Consider the following 18,263-nt stretch of genomic DNA (forward strand, 5'->3'; position numbering starts at 1 on the left):
CTTTAACTTGTGTTCATTTGTGTTTTTGCTTTTATGGTGTAAAACAAGCACTTAAGAAATTTTTTATAGGCAAAGGAGGAGGGGGGGCGTGTGCATTACTTCTAAATTTTAAAACTGTTCTCTATTTACTTTAATGAAAAAATGTTAAAACATAAAAACAAAAATTTTCACCGTCTATATGGGATGTTCTTAGACATATGTGATTTTTGGTCCCCCTCCCCAGTTCAATCAAATTTTGAAAAATTAAGGTCTGTTTTTGCAAATGATGCATTTATTCTGGTAAAAAAAATTTTGTATTTTCTTAATATGTGTACCTAATGGCAAAAAAATCCTTAGGGCCAACTTTTTTAACAAATATTGAAAAGTACGGGATGCCCTATTGTGCAGTTGACCGTTTTTTTCTTTTATCGAATGCAACGTATATTCAACTTGAAATATATATTTAGCTTGATGTCTAACTTCACAAAAGTTCTATAAGAAAAATTAGAGCATGTTTTTTAAGTTTTTAATGCCGGTAGCCTTTTTATTTAAACTGACAATGATTTATTTTTGTTTTGCTTTTATTTATCATTGCGTCATTTCAGGCTGGCAAATCAAACCTGACTGGCAAAAAATTTGCTTCACTGCGGAAGCGCGAGTTAGAAATCTAGTTAATATATATCATTGATCGAATGTTATATTTTTGAGTCGGATAAAACTTAAAGGTGATTTTTTTAAGTTTTCTCATTATTCCTGCTCACACAAGGTACGAATCATACGTTAGAATTGATTGATACTAATAGCAAACTGCTTGCATCTCTCCTTGCATCAAAGTATTGTTGAGTTCAAGTTGTTCATGAATCGTGCTCCAATCTGTGCAAAAGAAATAGTGTCGTATTTATGCATAGTTGGTATTCGAGAAGGCATATTTTAAAGGAAAAAATAGTATGAAAAAGTCGTTCGACGTGGGAAATCATAAAGAAAGAACAGCAAGAGGAATATGCAGTATGCTTTTATTATGGATTTATTTGTAAATTATTTTGAAATTTTTTCTTTTATCTGTACGAACCAATAATCAATTTAAACTCATTAAAATAAATTAAATTACTTGATAGATAAAATATATTGAAAAATATATACATTTGTTTATAAGTTTTTTTGCTAAATTTACTTAAAATATTTATATATTGGGATAAGTGGGTTTTGAAAGATAGTCACAGTTTTTATTTTTTATTTTTTTGTTGATGTATGAACCGTGTCATTTTTGCTTAACGTTAAAAAAATCTTTTTATTAAAAAAAAAGGCGAGTATTTGTGTTTTAATGAGAATTTTTTCATCTTTCAACTGAGAATTAGAGTGCTTAGAATCGGTCAAAAATTCAAGTAGATACCATTTTCTTTCATTTTATACAACGAATTTTCACAATCTGCAATGTAAAAAAAAAAAAAGCAGGGGAGGGGTGAAAAAGTGCAGTGGCATCGTTTTTTTTTTGTGTGTCTAGTAGCTAGACAGCTTTTTTTCAGCTTTAGAAAGCCTGTTTGGCTTATTCCATGTACGATTTTTATCAGATTTTTTTCCAAGTCTTGTTTTCATATTGGCAATTTTTTTAGCCAATATCTTAACATCGCTGTTTATGCCTGTTGATTGAACAAAAGGTCTTACATACCCAAGTAGCAGCGCTCGTAGGGGTCAGTGCCGGCTACGCCAGTTCTGATGATCTATTTACGGGCCATTAAAGTTCTATGAATGGCATGCCGGAGCCGATATGAGCCATTGTTGTACCGTGAAAGATTCACCAGAGCTGGTTTTCCATATAGCAACTCCCATGTGGTCCGTTTGCGGCATCCCAGTCCTGGATATCCAATAACGGGCCGCTATATTTACACAGATGGAACGCCAGAGCTGGCTAGCCACAACTGAACCACTGCTCGAAAACATAACTGAATTGCGTTAACGGCAATTTTTTTGAAGCAAGTTTTGGACTCTCAAGATGGCGACGGAATCAAACGAACGCTTATTTGAAAATTATAAAACTGATTTTATTGAAGTTTTACATCTTGAGTTCAAATATTGATAAATATAAAAGTTTCAAATAAAAAAAATGTTTTTTTTTGTTTAACATAACATTTTTTTCGCAAAAATATTTACATAAATTCCAAATATAAATATATATTTTTTGGTTAACAAAACATATTCTTACAATAACTTGTTGCATGTTACCTTTTCTTTTTTTCGTTGTTTTTAATAAGTATGATAAAATAAGATACAAGTTCTCAGTAAGACTAAGTATATTTTTTATTTTTAGTTTGTTTAAATTTAATTTGTTAAATAGCAGTGAAGAAAAAGTCAAAATTTTAAATTTAGACCAAAGAAACCTAATTATTATATAGGTCTAAAATGATAATTGCTAACCAACTTACAACTGTTGGGAGCTGCCAACATAGTAATTTATTATATGCTTGTTCAAAAATCTTAAATTTCAAATAATAGTAAGTATAACAGTATATAATATTAATAAAAAAGTATAGTAGATGATTTAAATGTTTCTTTATTCAAAAATTTATTATATAATACATTATGAAAAAATTTAAGGTCTTCTTACATGCATTTATATCTTAAACTAGAAGGGATTATTCTTAAAATTTAAGGAATAGTTATTAACATTTAAAGATATAAACTTATATGTATCATACGTTTTTTGATAACATACATAATATATATTTTATTCTTAATATTATGTTTAGTAACAAGTAATGTGTTGTATTCAACTACAAAGGATGACATATATTCACAGGAGCATTAAAAGAAAATGGTCCAACCAAAGATACATCCGAAAGTGACATCCAAAAAGCTGTTGTTCACTATTTGGCAGGAGATACTGATTGTAACAGTGACAGAAAACAAAGAGCCATAGAAAGTCTGCTCAGATAAATAGCTTTAAACATTGTTAAATACCAATCGTTGTTAGTATGGTTGCTATAACTGCTACCTGGTATAAATTATGTACACGGATTGATTTTACATTTTAGGTCTAAATGTTTCTTAAAGGGATTTTGATGATGATGTAAATAATTTATCAATGATAATAAAAAAAATTGTAAAATAAGTAGCCCCTTATAAAACATTTCTGAAGAAATTTAAATCTATAAAAATCACATCTTTTTGATATTTTTATATAATAATCTATATTATATATTATAATAATGTCATATTTTATATTATACATATTATTAATAATTTACTTTATATATTACATAATAGTTTAGTCAAAAATAATTTGTTTTTGTTAACGAATTCTTCTTTATAAGATTTATAAATAGAATTTGTTTGTTGAATTAGGTTTTATTTTGATGAAGCAATTTATATTCATTTTGTTTTGAATTTACAAATCGAAAAGAGTGATTTAACTTAATGGTATTATCTCTATTCAATAAGGAACATTTAAATGGCAGGCTTTAATAATTTAATTAAAATAAATTAATAATCTAAAACTTTGTTTTCACATTTGAGTAATATGTACATGCAATATATAAAATTGATGAAGAGGAACGTTGTAATAATAGTGATTTACTGTTTTTGGCCCGTCACTGATTCGGCTCTGGTGAATCTATGGGCTTGCATAGGACCTTTTAGCTTTTACCAGTGATAGGCCGTTGAAACACCAGAGCCTGCAATGGCTAGCCAGCCCTGGGCCCCATAATTAAGCAAATGTGCATGGTGGCACTGCGCTAGGTCTGGCAAGCCAGGCCCGGCCCTGTTCCGCTGCCAGAACCGGACTGTTGTCGGGCCATACATACGTTGCTACTTGGGTAGTTTAACTACATAGTTTTAACTACTTTAACAGCTTTTCCTTTATTTTAAAATCAGCAACTTGACATTCTGAAAAAGCATCAGTAGTTCACATAAAATTTTGATAAACGATTCTTCTTCATTTTCTTTTACATCAGAGAAATCAGTTATAGCCATGTTTCAATTTCCCGCGAAAAAAATAAAAAAGGTTCCTATTGGTAGAAATGGAGCTTTTACTCAAAATCAAAAGAAATTATCGAAGAACTAAAGCAAGACTTAATTTGCAGATTTTTGAGCACTTGCTTTTGTTATGAGTGTTTACTAATAGGGTTTTACTTTTAGTTAGAACAAATGGTTTTGAGCAATTGCTTATTTTTTATTCACCCTGATTATCAACCACTAATTTTTTAAGTTGTTTTTACACTCCATCTCTGATGTTATGCATCCCATTTAGTGCGTCACTGTTGTTGCTTAGAATAATTTACAGAATAATTAGAGAACTACAATTAACCTACAAACTCTGATTTGTTTGGTTTAAGGTGGTTGGTTCGGGTAGCTAACATGGACTTAGTAAAAAACAGATGAATGTTTTTCAAGTAAAACATCTTCGGTTAGCGTAAAAATTGACCAGCAAAGGCTTCATGAGTAAAATCACCGCACGTTTTATTTTATAAATTTTAGTAATGTTTTTTTTTAAAAAAAAAAAAAGAACCAAAACTTAAAAAGTGGAAAACTCTCTCTGTGTGTCTCTCTCTCTGTCTCTCTCTATTCTCTCTCTCTCTCTCTCTCTCTCTCTGTTATTATAGTTAATATGTAATTTTTTTTTAATATATTGTGCCTAGTTTATGATCTTTCATTACATATCTTTCATAAACTATTTAAATGTTAACGTTTTTTTTAAAAAAATATTTCAGAAATCGTAAATGTTTCAGCTTCATTCTCTAAGAGCGTACCAACTTTTTCTTTGGACTCGATGAACTTTCTTTATCTTCATCATTGCCGTTGCTATTTAAAAATGTCAAATAAGAATGAAATAAGGAAATCGTCTTCAATGAGGTCTCTGCTGCTGATTTAAGTACCTTACTCGGTTGAGCGTATTCATTTTCTATAGAAGGTTGCTGGCAAAACTTTAAATGATTCAGAAATTTAACGCTCGCGGGTAACTGAAGAAAGTTCGGAAAGAAAGCTGTTATTAATATTACCCCTTCCCTCAAAAAAAAAAAAAAAAGTTTTCGTTCAAAAAATTAATTGCTGAAAATGAGCGTGTTTTGTTTATTACGTTAAAACTTTAATTCTTTTCTTGATGTGAGGGGTGTTTCATTTTGCGCGGATTTTTAACAATAAATAAAATATAGATGGTGCACTGAATTCGTCTGGGTTTTTTTACATTTAAGAAGTGTGATGTTTGACATTCATAAAAACGGCTTCCTACATGATGCAATAACGCGTTCAAAATGTTGAATAATTTTATGAAAATCAGCGGTCTGTCCATAGCGTTTTTAGAAACTTGTCAATTTTATAGTTTACGTAATCATTCATCAAAAAGCACTGTTTGTCGAATTAGCCCAGCAAGCACACAACGTTGAAACAACGTTGAAACAACGTTGAAATAACGTTAATCGACGTTGATCAAGGTTATTTCAACGTTGTTTCAACGTTGTGTGCTTGCTGGGATTAAAAAATTCAAGAGACCAGTTCGGCGTAAGATCAAAAAACAAAAAAATACAGTCACAGCTGTCGGTCACAAGAAAATTTGGTTCGTGAGAGTATTGCTGAGGACCATCATGTGTCTATTGTACGACATTCACAACAAGTTGAACTCAACAAAAATGGCGTGTTTTACACAAGATGTCCATAATGTGTCCATTGGACGATATTCACAACAAATGTATCAACGAAATGGCGCATTTTACACAAGAAATTAGCTCTGAAGGCATAGAAGGTTTAATAAGCACAGAAATTAAAGCCATTAGATCATTTCAAATGTCTTTCATTTGCCAATTTTATCAACGAACAAACAGCTAAAAAATATTTTCACGAAATCATGTTTTCCGATGAGGATGAGAATTCCGATGAGACTCCGATGAGAAACTTGGTGGCTTTGTTAACAAACAAAATTAACATATCTGGGGTGAGGAAAACCAACGAAAAATTCGTATGAAACCTATACATCCTAAACGAGTCACTACTTGGTATGCATTATGGTCTTGTGGTGTAATTGGACTCTTTGAAAATACTGCTGGCGAAGCTGTAACTGTAAAAGGTGATCGATATCGTTAGATGATACCCGAAGTTTTGTGACCTGAAGTAATGAATATTGATCTAGAGGACATTTGGTTTCAACAGGATGGCGTTACACCTTAGCTTGGTGATGAAATAATCACTTTATTGCATACCAAGTTTCCTGGACGTGTTATTAGCAGAAATGGTGATGTTAATTGGTCACCAAGATCATGTAAGTTATCACCGATCTGTAAGAATAATTTACAGCCGATTCCTGAACAGTGAGCCTCAATTTATGTCAAAATGTCACTAATAGTTTTAACAAAAGAATGGACAATTGAGAAGCTGTAAGAGGAGATTATTTGGCAGATATTACATTTCTTACACAATCGTCAAAACAGAAACTTTAATTACCAGTAAAAAGTTTTTGAAAATGATTAGAAGTTGTGTCTTAAAAAAAAAAAACGCGCAATTTGAAACACAAATTTTTTTCAATTTTCCAAGTTTTTTTTATCATTTTTTATTTTAATTTATTTATAAATATTTCATTTTACCTCACTATTCTCGCAATTTGAGCATTCGAACTTTTGTTGCAAGAGATTCTTTGGGAGATCTTCGGATTTGTCTTCAGATCTTCTGAACTCAGATTTCAATGAACTAATTTCGTTTAATTTTGCTTCTAATTCATCTCGGAGTTTTTCTTTAAAACGAGACAGAAATCAATATTTAAGTGCTTCAATGGTTAATTATTTAAAAATGAGTTCTCAAAACTAACATATTAAAACAGTGATACCTAATTCTCCATTGAGATCTCTATTATTTTTCTCATACTGAGTAGATATTTTAATCTGTCTTTGTACGATCTCTTCCTTCAAGTCATGAAGCTCTTTGTTATGTTTGCGTAACTCGTCTCTTTCTTCCTGCATTCGATCTCGATCGCTGATTGCCTGCTGACGCTCTGACAAAAAGTATGCTTTTTCTTCTTTGTGGGTTTCAATTTCTTGATTAAGCCGATTTATCTTTCGTTCTAGACTGTTGATTTTGTTACTCTGCTCTTCGTTCGTTTGTTGCAAGTTCCTTATTTCTTCGTTGAATCGATAATAGTTCATAGATACCTAAGAAGATTGATGCACGAAATCATGAGGAAGAGACTAATAAGTAGAATGTTGAAGTTAAACGAAATTTACCTGGTCTTTCATCTCAGCTTCGCTAAATCTTTCTTTTTGAGCGATTTCCTGTTGCAACTTCAACTCTGACATCTTCATTGTCAATTCTTCCACTTTTTTTTCTGCTGCTTCTTTATCCTCGACAATTTGATTAAGCTTGAATTTAAGCGAATAGACCTCTCGCTTGCAATCTGCAGCAGCCTTTAAACCATCACTGTTTTGATCCACTTGCAATGATAGACGCTTTGATTCTAAGCGTTTAAAGTCATATTTAATAGCGAGATCTCTAATTTGACTCATGAGATCTTCGTTCTTTTTCAGTAGTTCGTCGTTATGACTCGAGGCTTGCTCATTTTTTTCCATGATTGTAATTAAGCGTGCTTGCAACATTATTATTTCGTTACTTTTTTCAGCGTTTTCTCTTAATAAGTCTTGAAAATGATTTACATAAGTTTGTGACAAATCAACAGTGAGTGGCTTTTTCTTTTGCGCGATTTGCTCCTTCAAATCGTGGATTATTTTTTCCTTTGAAAGTAATTCCTGTTTTAACTCGACAACTTGGGTCTCTAAAACGAATTTTTCTGCCATTGCTTTGGAAATCATGTATGCTCTACTGCGACTTTGCTCTTCGAGTTTTGTCACCTCTTTCAGAAGATAATCTCGATCATGATCAAGAAGAGCTTTGTTTGATAAAACTGAAAAAAAAAAGGGTTGACTTCTTAAATTAGGTCTAATATTAGTATGGAACCAATGTAAGTCTTTATTTTCTTCCAAAGTAATTTTGAGTATAATTTTGGCTTTGTAAAATATAAACTTTATGAAGCTTTGTAAAATATAATCTTTATGAAGCTTTGTAGGGAAAAACTTTAATTCAATTAAATAATTATTAAGGAAAGTTATTTTTCTCTTCAGCCGTTAACCATGGCTGTTTTTAAATCAAACTGAATGTTAAAGCATAAAAAAGTTCTTACCTGGCGTCACAGGAGACATACTTTTTGATGAAAACCCTAAAAGTTTAACCATGAAACTTGTGAAAATCGGAAAAGAAACTTAAAGACAGAGTTTTTCTTGTGTAACGTGTTTACATCTATACATTTTGTTTCCTACACTTTTTAGATTTTTTAAATTGAGAGGTGGAGCCTTTAGTTTTTCTCTTTTTTTTTCTCTTAGTTTTTCTTCATTTGCAGCGGTTTCTTTACTGTCAGTCAACATAACCTAATTTTTCAGACTTTTGGCAAATATCAACTTTGATCATTTTTGAGGAATAATTTTGATTAATATATTAAAATGTATCAATAAATTCTCTCTATGTATTTTTGCAATTAAAGTTTGCAATTAAAAACATAAATTGAGTTTGCAATTAAAAACATAAATTGAGTTTGCAATTAAAAACAGTTGGATTAGCTTAAAAGGTTTTCACAACAAATTATATGTATATTTATATAGCAAATTATATAAATATAAATACATACATACATACATATATATATATATATATATATATATATATATATATATATATATATATATATATATATATATATATATATATATATATATGGAAAATTTTTTTTTTCTTCAAAATTATCTTTGAAACAAACAAATTAATAGGATTAAAAGCGTATTAAATGTCTTAATTAATTGATTCTTATCGATTGGTATATAATTAGAACTCGTTAGGTTAACCAGTCTTGAGTAATTATTAATTCAATTAGAACATACCTCTATTTGTAATGTAGCAAAAATATAGAGTCAACTAAAATTTAACGACTTAAGTTGAAATATCTCAACGAAATGTTTTCCGAGCGATCTAAAATTTGGTGGTTGATTTCTTCCGAACCATATTAACGTTCTTGCGAAAATAAAATTAAGTTATCAATTTTATATATTGAGTTATTCGCATTGGAAATTATTTGGTAAAGTAAAAAGACATAAATGGGCAGAAAAGCTGTTTCAGACAACGTGCGATGGCAAATTGTTGGTCTGCTAAAAGATAAAACAAAAAGCCAACGAGAAATAGTTCGAATGTGCAATCTTTCGCTTAAATGTGTACAGACAACGTTGAAAAACCACGAGCTACATAATGATGTCAAAGATTTACCAAGGCTTGGTAGGCCTTTAAAGCTAACTTCAAGAAACTAAAGTTATCTCTATCGAAAGGTTAGACAAGACCCTAAAATTTCTTACCGCGAACTTGCTGAAGGGTTCACAAATACGCCTGGTAACGTTAGTGTTAGTAGATGGACTGCACGAAGATGCCTAAATAAGAAAGACTTAGATTGCTATATCGCTGCTCGAAAACCACTTTTGCGTGTCTCAAATCGCCTAAAAAGATTTAAGTGGTGTAGAGTAAGACTTCACTGGTCTGTAGATGACTGGGTGAAAGTCAATTTAAGCGACGAATCTAATTTTGAGGTGATAAATCGCAAGTCAAGATTAATCATCAAGAGGCTGGCTGGTGAAAAGTTCAAAGAGCGTTTTTGTGTACCAAGGATACAAGGTGGAGGAGGATCAGTCGGAATATGCGGATGATTCTCCCATAAAGGAACAGAGTCATACAACATTTTTAACAGCAGAATTAACCAGTACAACTACAAAGAGACCCTCAAAACCTTTGCCAAAAGCCAGAGCTTTTTACGGAAGACGACAATAATGGATTTTTCAGCACGATGGCGCAACGGCTCACACTGCATCTCGGTTAAAGAGTGGCTTGATCGGAAAAACATTACAGTCATGCCTTGGCCAGCTCGTTCTCCAGATCTCAATCCCATCGAGAACATTTGGGGTTGGATAAACAAAGAGAGCATAGCCAGTGTTGCGCAATTACAGCAGGCCTTAGAAAAGCTTTAGAAAGAATTTCCAAGAGAATTATGCATCCGACTAGTTGAATCCTAAACGTGTTCCTGCATGTGTGATCCTAGACGTGTTCCTGCATGTGTGAAAGTTCGTGGTGCGCATACAAAATACTAAAATCCACCCTGACTCTATATTTTTGCTCTGTTTTTTGTTGTTTTTTTTAACGGTTGTATACATTTCTCATAAAAAAATATTAAAATTTTTTTTTTTGAAAAAATATTTTTTACTATTTTGTTTGTAATACCACTGTTAGCAAAATTTAAAAGAATTAAAATTATTAACTTTTTTGCTTGCTCTAAATTTTAAAAAAAAGCATTAAAAAAATCATATTAAAAATCAACTGACTCTAAATTTATGCAACCCACTGTATACATATAAATAATTTACTATTTTTATGTTGTTAAAAAAGATGTTTTGTTACTATGTTCTTAAAATTATTAGGCCCCGGGTACCATTTATGCTCGTTACGTCATAGATTTTTAAGCTTAATAGTAGTATTTTTACTTACGTTGCTTTAACGGCTTTTTCCCAGTGAGGACTTCGTATAAGTGTTCGTGTTCGTATTCTAGCGCTTGAAGAAAGAATTGAAAAGCACGGGGACCTCGCGTTGCTAAAACGTCGAGAAACTTGGAGCATTTTTGTTGCCGACTCGGACCAGCATTTAGAATTATTTCGCAATCTTCGTCGTCAAGCACCGACTGACTTCGTAAGAAAGTAAATAAAAACTGCCGATCAAGATCCAGACATTGAATGGCTTCAACACGATGCTTTTCCAGCAGAAGCCTGTAATCTAATTCTTCATCCATAACTAAATAAGAAAAAGAGCTTGTGTTTTTTTATCTTTTTGTTCATCACTTTGTAAAAATCCAATGAAAAGAAATATAAAATAACTTTTATTTCTTCATAAAAACAGATACGTCAGTAGCAGATAATTCCCAAGCGTAAAAAAAGAATAAAAAAAAAAACTTTTTTAAACGGCAAGCGAGTAACATTGGTAGAACTTGTAAAATTTAATTCGAACTTTTGTTCCAGATTTCGTTTACACTCTTGGAAACTACTTTGAAACAAAAATAAATCTTGGTTATACCATCCAACTCAAATCTTTTCTTAAAAAAAAAATACAAAATTTTTGAGAAGACTAAGCTCATAAACTTTCAATTTCAAACTTCGTCTGACATCTTTCAAAAGTAATACAAGGAAATTAAAAATTGATGATTTACTCGCTTGACTTATTTTGCTGTAGATAATTGACCGACCGACTTTATTATTTAAGTGAAACCGGTCACATGAATATTACCAATTCATGCTTTTCCATCAATTAATACCGTGTTGTTAGTGCAATGCAAATTTCGATTAAAAGTTTATATTGACATTCCAAACCCCTATGATTAAAAAAGTAAACATACTGGTATAACAAAGTAAATATGACGGAGACTTGGTGTAAATGGAGACTTATCAACATATATTTTTTTGGCTAGAAAATGTGATTTACTAATGAAACTTCTTCGATACAAAAACTTAATCTTCAACTAAATATATAAATTCTATAAAATTACAAGTATCATAGTTTACAACTATAGTCTATAAATATTTACATTCTTTAACTAATCTTGATTGTAAATTTCAAATCAAATTTATTTGCATTTATTTGCAAATAAATCAAATTTATTTGCATTAGGTAATATTTTCTATAATTATCATTTTCTCAAGTTATTGGCTTTTTGTCGCAACTTTCTAATTGAAATAAAAATTTAAATTTCCTTTTCTTTATTTCCGCTAAAAAATGTATATTTACATTTAAATGAGAAATATTAGCATTAAACTCCTTTTATCACAGTGTGTATCTGAATATCATAATATATATGAATATCACAATATATGTTGAAGTTCATAAATTACTTATTCCTCATAATGATTTTTGTAAATTTTCCTATAATATTTCTCCATCCGTTCAGTGATAATTAAGTATTTCTATATCCAACGCTCCGTTTTATTATTAGTTGAAACACGTGTAAAACACTAGTTTAACACGTTTTAGTACGTTTGTAAGTAAATTATGAAGTGATGCAATCAAGCATTTCTAATCGCTGAAAATAAAAATTGATGAGTTTCGTTTCCACTTTTCGTCGAACGTTTCGTCGAAAGTTTCGTCTAAATTTTCAAGTTTCTGCTTTGTAAAGAAACTGACAAAAAAACAAAAAAAGTTTATGAATTTTTATAAAATGTATACAATTTTAATCTTCTACATATTTTCATAAATATTTTCATAAATATTTTCATTATTAATTTTCATAAATATTTTCGTTATTAGTTTTCATAAATATTTTCATTATTAATTTTCATAAATATTTTCGTTATTAGTTTTCATAAATATTTTCATTATTAATTTTCATAAATATTTTCGTTATTAGTTTTCATAAATATTTTCATTATTTAAGGGTCTCTTTAATCAAAACAGATAATCAATTTAAGGGTCTCTTTAATCAAAACAGATAAATCACTTGGGATATAATATGAGCAACTAAACAATAGATTTTGGAAAAAATGTTTGGTATGAAATAGAAAACAGCCAAAGAGGTTTTGGGTGGAGCTATACTGAATACTGTATATCACCATGGTAACCGAAGTGACCACAGCAACTGCAATAGTCAATATTAATATCAATATATTTCATGTTAGTAAGAATGTTACAGAAATACAGGTCATTGCAAATAGTGATCTACAAATAAAGGGCAGCGACCTAAATAAGATAAAGAAAAACCGCAAAATAAGATAAAGATTAAAGAAAAAACATTTGAAAAAGACTTATATCACATAATATAAGTAGAACTTCACAAGAACTCTTATGTTGCATTCATCACACAAACTTTTAAAAGAGATAAGATATAGGTCAAATAGTTAAGATTATGTATTTACATGCACATTTAATACATATATACAAACAAAAACTTATAAGACGTACATATACGCAAAGGAAAAAGTTGCTAAGGTAAAGAATGAAGTCAAACAAACTTTTTAGGTAGAAATGATGAAGTGACTTCAAAAACTTGTTCAAAAACAGATTTTTAGACTGTGGGATAAAATCTGTTTTTAAAGTGTTCTGAAGAGTGTTTCAAGAAAGTATACACTGGTATGTAATGGAATTTTTTCTATGTTTAGTTGTTTGTTTTAGTGAGATAGCGGGAGTTGTTATAAGAGACCAATATTATACATTAACTGGATATCTAACTCGCGCTTCCACAGTGAAGCAAATTTTTTGCCACCCAGGTTTGTTTTGCCAGCATGAAATGACGCAATTATAAATCAAAGCAAAACAAAAATGAATTATTGTCAATTTACATAACGACTACCGGCATTAAAAACTTTAAAAACTCGCTTCACTTTTTTTAACAGAATTTTTGTGAAGTTAGACATCTAGTGAATATATATCATTGTAAGCGACTGATCTTAGGTTATGCCCATACGTTTTCCTAGTATTAAAATAGTTAAAAGTTAACGTAGTTTCGAACTATAGACTTTTGAACTAACTTGTCTTGCTGTTGTGATAGATGAGATAACGTCGTTCAAAACACACGTAAATGAGTCTCAATTTAAGCCGTTCCAACGGCATATTAGCGGTTTATCAACAACTAGATATCCTTTTTTTAGAATTTTATTACCTCAAGTAAATATAAAATTGGTTGATCAAAAACATAACTCCTCTTCTTGAAAAATTCAGCTTAGACAAAAAAAAAATTTATTTTGATGGGATTTCAACTTTGACTTGCTCAATGGCTTCTTTTCTTTTTCAAGGACAGCAATTTAATTTTTTCTACATGTAGAATACGAAATGCTTTCAAATTCCTTTTTTGGATATTTAATATTTATATCTATTCTTGATTAAATATTTTTGGAGCCGCGATAAGTATCACTCTTCCTTAACAAAAAATGTTATTGCTGGACAAATTTACGTCATTTACTTATGGGTTGAAAATGAAACATTTTTATCTGGTCTGGATTATTTAATTTTTATCTGGTCTGGATTATTTAATTTTTTAAAACGGACATTTTTTAAAGAATAAAACTGTTTCTTCACTAAACATAAAAACCAAAAATAAATTCTTAAGCAAAATTGAAATAAAAATGAACTCAGCATCGAATCAAAAGATGTTTTCAAAAAATAAAAATTATGCAAAAAAATAAAATTAGGTCGTAGAGTAGAGGTGCGGGAATCTCCAATAAAATGAAGAGATGGAAAGTTGATAAAAAAAATTTAAATAACTTTTTGTGTATTGTCATGCAAGCATCCCATTGATGCAAACAAGCTAGACGTTCTCCTGTCAATCAAAACTGTTCTTATTGTACTACTGTTGTAGAAAGCACAGGAGAGCAGGAAAAAGGTGTGAAGAACTATCTTGAACATTTCTTCAGAAAATTTTTGTGGAAACTTACAAATGAAAATATGACCAGGAGGCTGCTGTGCAGTTCCAAATAAGTTATGGCTCCAAGGGAGTTTCTGGACCTCCCTTGATAGGCGTGCAGCCCTTCCCTGTGTTTTTCCTTATATATTGTAAAAAAATTTTAATTTATGGTTTTTAAAGATTAGATAAGAAAGATGTTGTTACATAAATATAATTTAGTGTTATAACACCCTGGATGAACACCACCGATATGTGTATTATGGCGTCCACCAGAGTCCAGCATAGTTTTGCCAGTCATTGTAAAAATGTTAAGCATGATAGGCTTTGGGATGAGGATGTCAAATTGTAATATTTAAAAGTAGAAAATATTGGTGCTTAAGCATTTGTTGATGGGTTAAAAATGAAATTGACACCTAATCATTTTTCATAATAAAATTAGAACCAGATTGTTAAAAGAATTTTTGGTCCTATTTTATTTGCATTAAGTGGGTATAAGATAAACATGCTTACTTTTCTAAACATGACCTCACAGTTTATCCATATTATTCTTTAAAAAATTCAAATGGTTTTGACGTGTAAGTGAAAATAGTTGTATTTATGAATCTTGTGGTTATTTATTAAAATTAGCGCAGAATCTCTGCACTAAACCTAAAGAGACGTACTTCATAAAATTTTTTAATGATTTAAAAAAAAAAACATTAAGTTATTTATCCTTGGTGATGGTCTTAGCCTAGAGTGCCATTAGGAATATTTAGTTGCATACTTCAATTTAAAAAGACCCTGAAGAAATGGAAGTACTAGAACAATATTTCCTCCTGTTGCATTAGAAAGGAGGCCAACATGATAACTGAAAAGCCTCGTTCGGCTAGCTTCTTCTAATGAAGCAAGGGCTACCTCGTTTGACATCATCTTCAGTAAAATTTTGACGGTATTTCTCGCTGTTTGCGATCTGTTTCATCAGCGTTTTAGATTAATGCTAACGGCAATCTATTTAAAAACTCTTGGCATATAATAAAAATAATCTGATTTTCAATATTTCGTCGATATATAAAATCACTTTCTGTTGTAACTTAAAGCAATTTTTAAAGTCTTCAAAGAGTTCAACAGAAAGCGATTTTTTGAATTTTTTGAATAAAAATTGAAGAAATTTTGAAAATCAGAAAAGTTTTTTTGTTTACCAAGATTACTTGGGATTATATGGGATTATATGGGATTATATGGGATTGCTACCGAATATAGTGATATTTTCTAGTTTTAACAACCTTATCGCTACTGTTTGCTATACTTTCATCAATGACTCATTCTCTTTTTTTGCAGGAATTTTATGTTATCAACTCAGCAAAAAAAGTTCAATAACTTATAATAGCAAAGAAAAGTTTTACTCCATGTAGAAGAGCACAAAAAAATCTATGTAGGAGAGCACGAAATAAGTTTGGCCAAGAACTTTCATTCATGAATAAAAAACATTCATGAATAAAAAACTTTCATTCATGAATAAAAGAATGTTTGACAAGATTACCTAAAGATAATTATAATACTCATATAAAATTACATTATAAATGAAGAAGATTATAAATAATTCTTTGACACTAAAATTATTTACGTTTGTTTTATTAAAAAAAATAGATTGCTTGTCAACATTAATCTAAAACGCTGGTGAAATGGATCGCAGAACAGCGAGAAATGCCGTCAAAGATTACACTAAAGATGATGTCAAACGAAGTAGCCCTTGCTGCATTAGAAGAGTCTAGCCGAACGTGGTTTTTTAATTACTTTGTTGGCCTCCTCTCTAATATAATTGAAAGAAATATTCTTTTTGTATTTACGTTTCTTTAAACTTAATGAGTTACAATATCATGGCGATGTTTTTATGAAAAACGACAAAAATGCTCTTTTATTGATTTTGTGTGTTTTGCAACCAGCTTTTGTGTATATTGATATGTCCCATTCATAAATTGTCTTTTCATTGCAACTCTCTCCTAATTCTTAAACTAAAAACCAGCTTATCCTGTTTTGAAGTTACTTCTTTACAACCTTTTCGACCATCGAATAACTTTTGTAGTAGGGGAGACCGGGGCTAGGTGGCTACAGTTTTAGTTTTTGAGCTCTGTGCATTTCTGAGTGAACTTTTTTGAGGATATCAAATTGTAGTTCAAAAGAATTTCTTCACTTTTAAAATGGAACTTAGAAAGAACTACACACGGGTACCCTGAAGGTGACTTAAGACCTTATATCATATCCCATAAATTATTTTTTTTTAATTTTGAAAGTAGTCCAATTGTACATTCCAAACTGTCAACATTTAAATCCTTTTATGGTAGCTTTTCGAGAAAACTTAGTTACAATACTTGTTTAATCTAGAGATTATTACCCCTCTGACTCATACTAAGACCCCTGAGAGTGGATCAAATGGCTATATAAAATTTGTTTGGTTATTTGTGCTATTGTATTGACACTTTATGGATCGGATTTAGAAATAATTTCTGATAACAACTTGGGTTTTCTAGTTTGAATTTAGACTAACTTATAATGTTTTAAAAGTTTGTTTTTGTTATTGAAGAGGATAAGATAAATTTACAGGAATAGAGTGGTTTTATAGAATGATCTTGGAACTTGGGATAAAAAATTCTAAGTAAAATAGTTTTTTTTCTAAAAAAGAAATATTTACTAAAGCATAAATACTACATTTAACTAAAGTTATAAAATATATATATACATACATACACGCTTTGTTTATATGTATCCCTTTAACTATAAATGCCTTGTGTTGTACACGCAGACAGCTCTTCGCAAGACTTCATTGAAATTAGCGTTGTGTTGTCCTACCTTTCGTATTTCGCTAAATTGTTTGAAGTCTTGATGAACTGATTCCAATGATTGCTCAGTCCAATATCTTAAACCTTTGGAAATATTGAAGATTAATACTTTTATATGTACTTTTATATTTACTTTTATATGTAAAAACCTAAAATGTTTTAAATATACACTTACCAAACTTTCCTCCTTTCATTATAATAAACTCTTCAACATGATGCTCCACAATATGAACTTTAGGTGTAATGTTTGTACCAATATCTCTAAAACTTTTTGAAAATCTTTTAATATATTCAGAGTAGTTTGGATTTAATGTTTTCCCAAAACACCCATGAACAACATTGCTAAAGTCTCTCAAAGCTTTCATATGCTTTCCACCAACAATATTGTGCTCATTCAAATAGATTTGAAAACGATCAAGTTTTCTTAGAAACTTGTTGGATCCATTTCCCTCTAACCTGTGTTTACCTTGATAAGGTACTCTGGCAAGATTAATTGTAGATAAATAACTATTTACAAAATGAAATCCTTCATTAGTGCTCTCAAACAAGTTTTTTTCAATTAATTTGAGAAGTTTGTCTACTATGCCTAGCAAAATATATAAGCCTGGTATATTGACAATTGATAAGATCTTCATTGTTACATTTCCAGTCAATAAAGGAGGATTAACTACGTTACTAAAATATTTAGCTTTTGCAATGTTTCCTCCAGCAGCCATCCATTTGTTATACCACTCGCACAAAGAAGTTAGAGAATATGACTCAGCTCTCAGCATACTAGGTGATTCTGTTTCACAAAATGGACAAGGATGCTTTGAAGCTGCTGACTGCTTTCCAACCATCAGCAGAAGAACCTTTAGATCTTCTGAAATAGAGTAATCCAGAGAGTTAAGTTTTAATTTATCCAACAACATTTTTATGTTTGCATAATTTTCATCAATAGAGGGTAATACAGCCAAAACTAAAGATTTATTTACACTAGTAAACTTAAATTGAATACATAGTAATTCATTTAAAGTAAGTAATTAATTTGAAAA

At 30.4% G+C, this 18,263-nt stretch overlaps 2 protein-coding genes and 1 long non-coding RNA gene across 6 annotated transcripts; 1 reads left to right on the forward strand and 2 right to left on the reverse strand.

Annotated features, from left to right (window-relative positions):
- Positions 1–2,786: 2,786 nt before the first annotated feature.
- LOC145184461 (uncharacterized) lies at positions 2,787–11,928 on the reverse strand. Of its 4 annotated transcripts, none has more exons than XM_090092537.1 (7): positions 11,913–11,928; positions 10,522–10,821; positions 8,129–8,164; positions 7,179–7,852; positions 6,785–7,106; positions 6,546–6,691; positions 2,787–4,931 (listed from the first exon to the last, which is right to left on the reverse strand). In XM_090092537.1, exons 2-7 carry the CDS (start codon positions 10,817–10,819, stop codon positions 4,710–4,712), a joined length of 1,698 nt encoding a protein of 565 aa, XP_089948663.1. In that variant the 5' UTR covers positions 10,820–10,821; positions 11,913–11,928; the 3' UTR covers positions 2,787–4,709. The 4 variants fall into 4 exon arrangements, with proteins under 4 accessions (XP_089948663.1, XP_089948660.1, XP_089948661.1 ...); XM_090092534.1 differs by lacking the exon at positions 11,913–11,928 and adding an exon at positions 11,311–11,454; XM_090092535.1 differs by lacking the exon at positions 11,913–11,928 and adding an exon at positions 11,234–11,360.
- Positions 11,929–12,988: 1,060 nt separating this feature from the next.
- On the forward strand, positions 12,989–16,314 carry LOC149885527 (uncharacterized). The gene is made up of 2 exons (XR_016453990.1): positions 12,989–13,143; positions 16,040–16,314. It is a non-coding gene; the product is annotated as an uncharacterized LOC149885527 (long non-coding RNA).
- Positions 16,315–17,141: 827 nt separating this feature from the next.
- LOC149885528 (uncharacterized) lies at positions 17,142–18,181 on the reverse strand. Its single transcript, XM_090093744.1, has 2 exons — positions 17,405–18,181; positions 17,142–17,313 (listed from the first exon to the last, which is right to left on the reverse strand). The coding sequence occupies exons 1-2, from the start codon at positions 18,138–18,140 to the stop codon at positions 17,165–17,167; spliced, it is 885 nt and encodes a 294-aa protein (XP_089949870.1). The 5' UTR covers positions 18,141–18,181; the 3' UTR covers positions 17,142–17,164.
- Positions 18,182–18,263: the final 82 nt, after the last annotated feature.

Source organism: Hydra viridissima, unplaced genomic scaffold (genome assembly GCF_058129835.1).
Source record: "Hydra viridissima isolate aposymbiotic clone 2 unplaced genomic scaffold, HvirCarnegie_v1 scaffold_7, whole genome shotgun sequence".
Classification (NCBI taxonomy): Eukaryota; Metazoa; Cnidaria; class Hydrozoa; order Anthoathecata; family Hydridae; genus Hydra; species Hydra viridissima.

Excerpts from the sequence above, each read along its gene's own strand:
- LOC145184461 (XM_090092533.1), bottom strand. The coding sequence starts at position 11,161 with ATGAGCTTAGTCTTCTCAAAAATTTTGTATTTTTTTTTTAAGAAAAGA. Across the intron at positions 8,165-10,521 it reads GAAAAAGCCGTTAAAGCAAC|GGTTTTCATCAAAAAGTATG; the intron begins GTAAGTAAAAAT and ends TTAAACTTTTAG. Across the intron at positions 7,853-8,128 it reads TATGTCTCCTGTGACGCCAG|TTTTATCAAACAAAGCTCTT; the intron begins GTAAGAACTTTT and ends TTTTTTTTTCAG.
- LOC149885528 (XM_090093744.1), bottom strand. The coding sequence starts at position 18,140 with ATGTTGTTGGATAAATTAAAACTTAACTCTCTGGATTACTCTATTTCA. Across the intron at positions 17,314-17,404 it reads AATGAAAGGAGGAAAGTTTG|GTTTAAGATATTGGACTGAG; the intron begins GTAAGTGTATAT and ends ATATTTCCAAAG.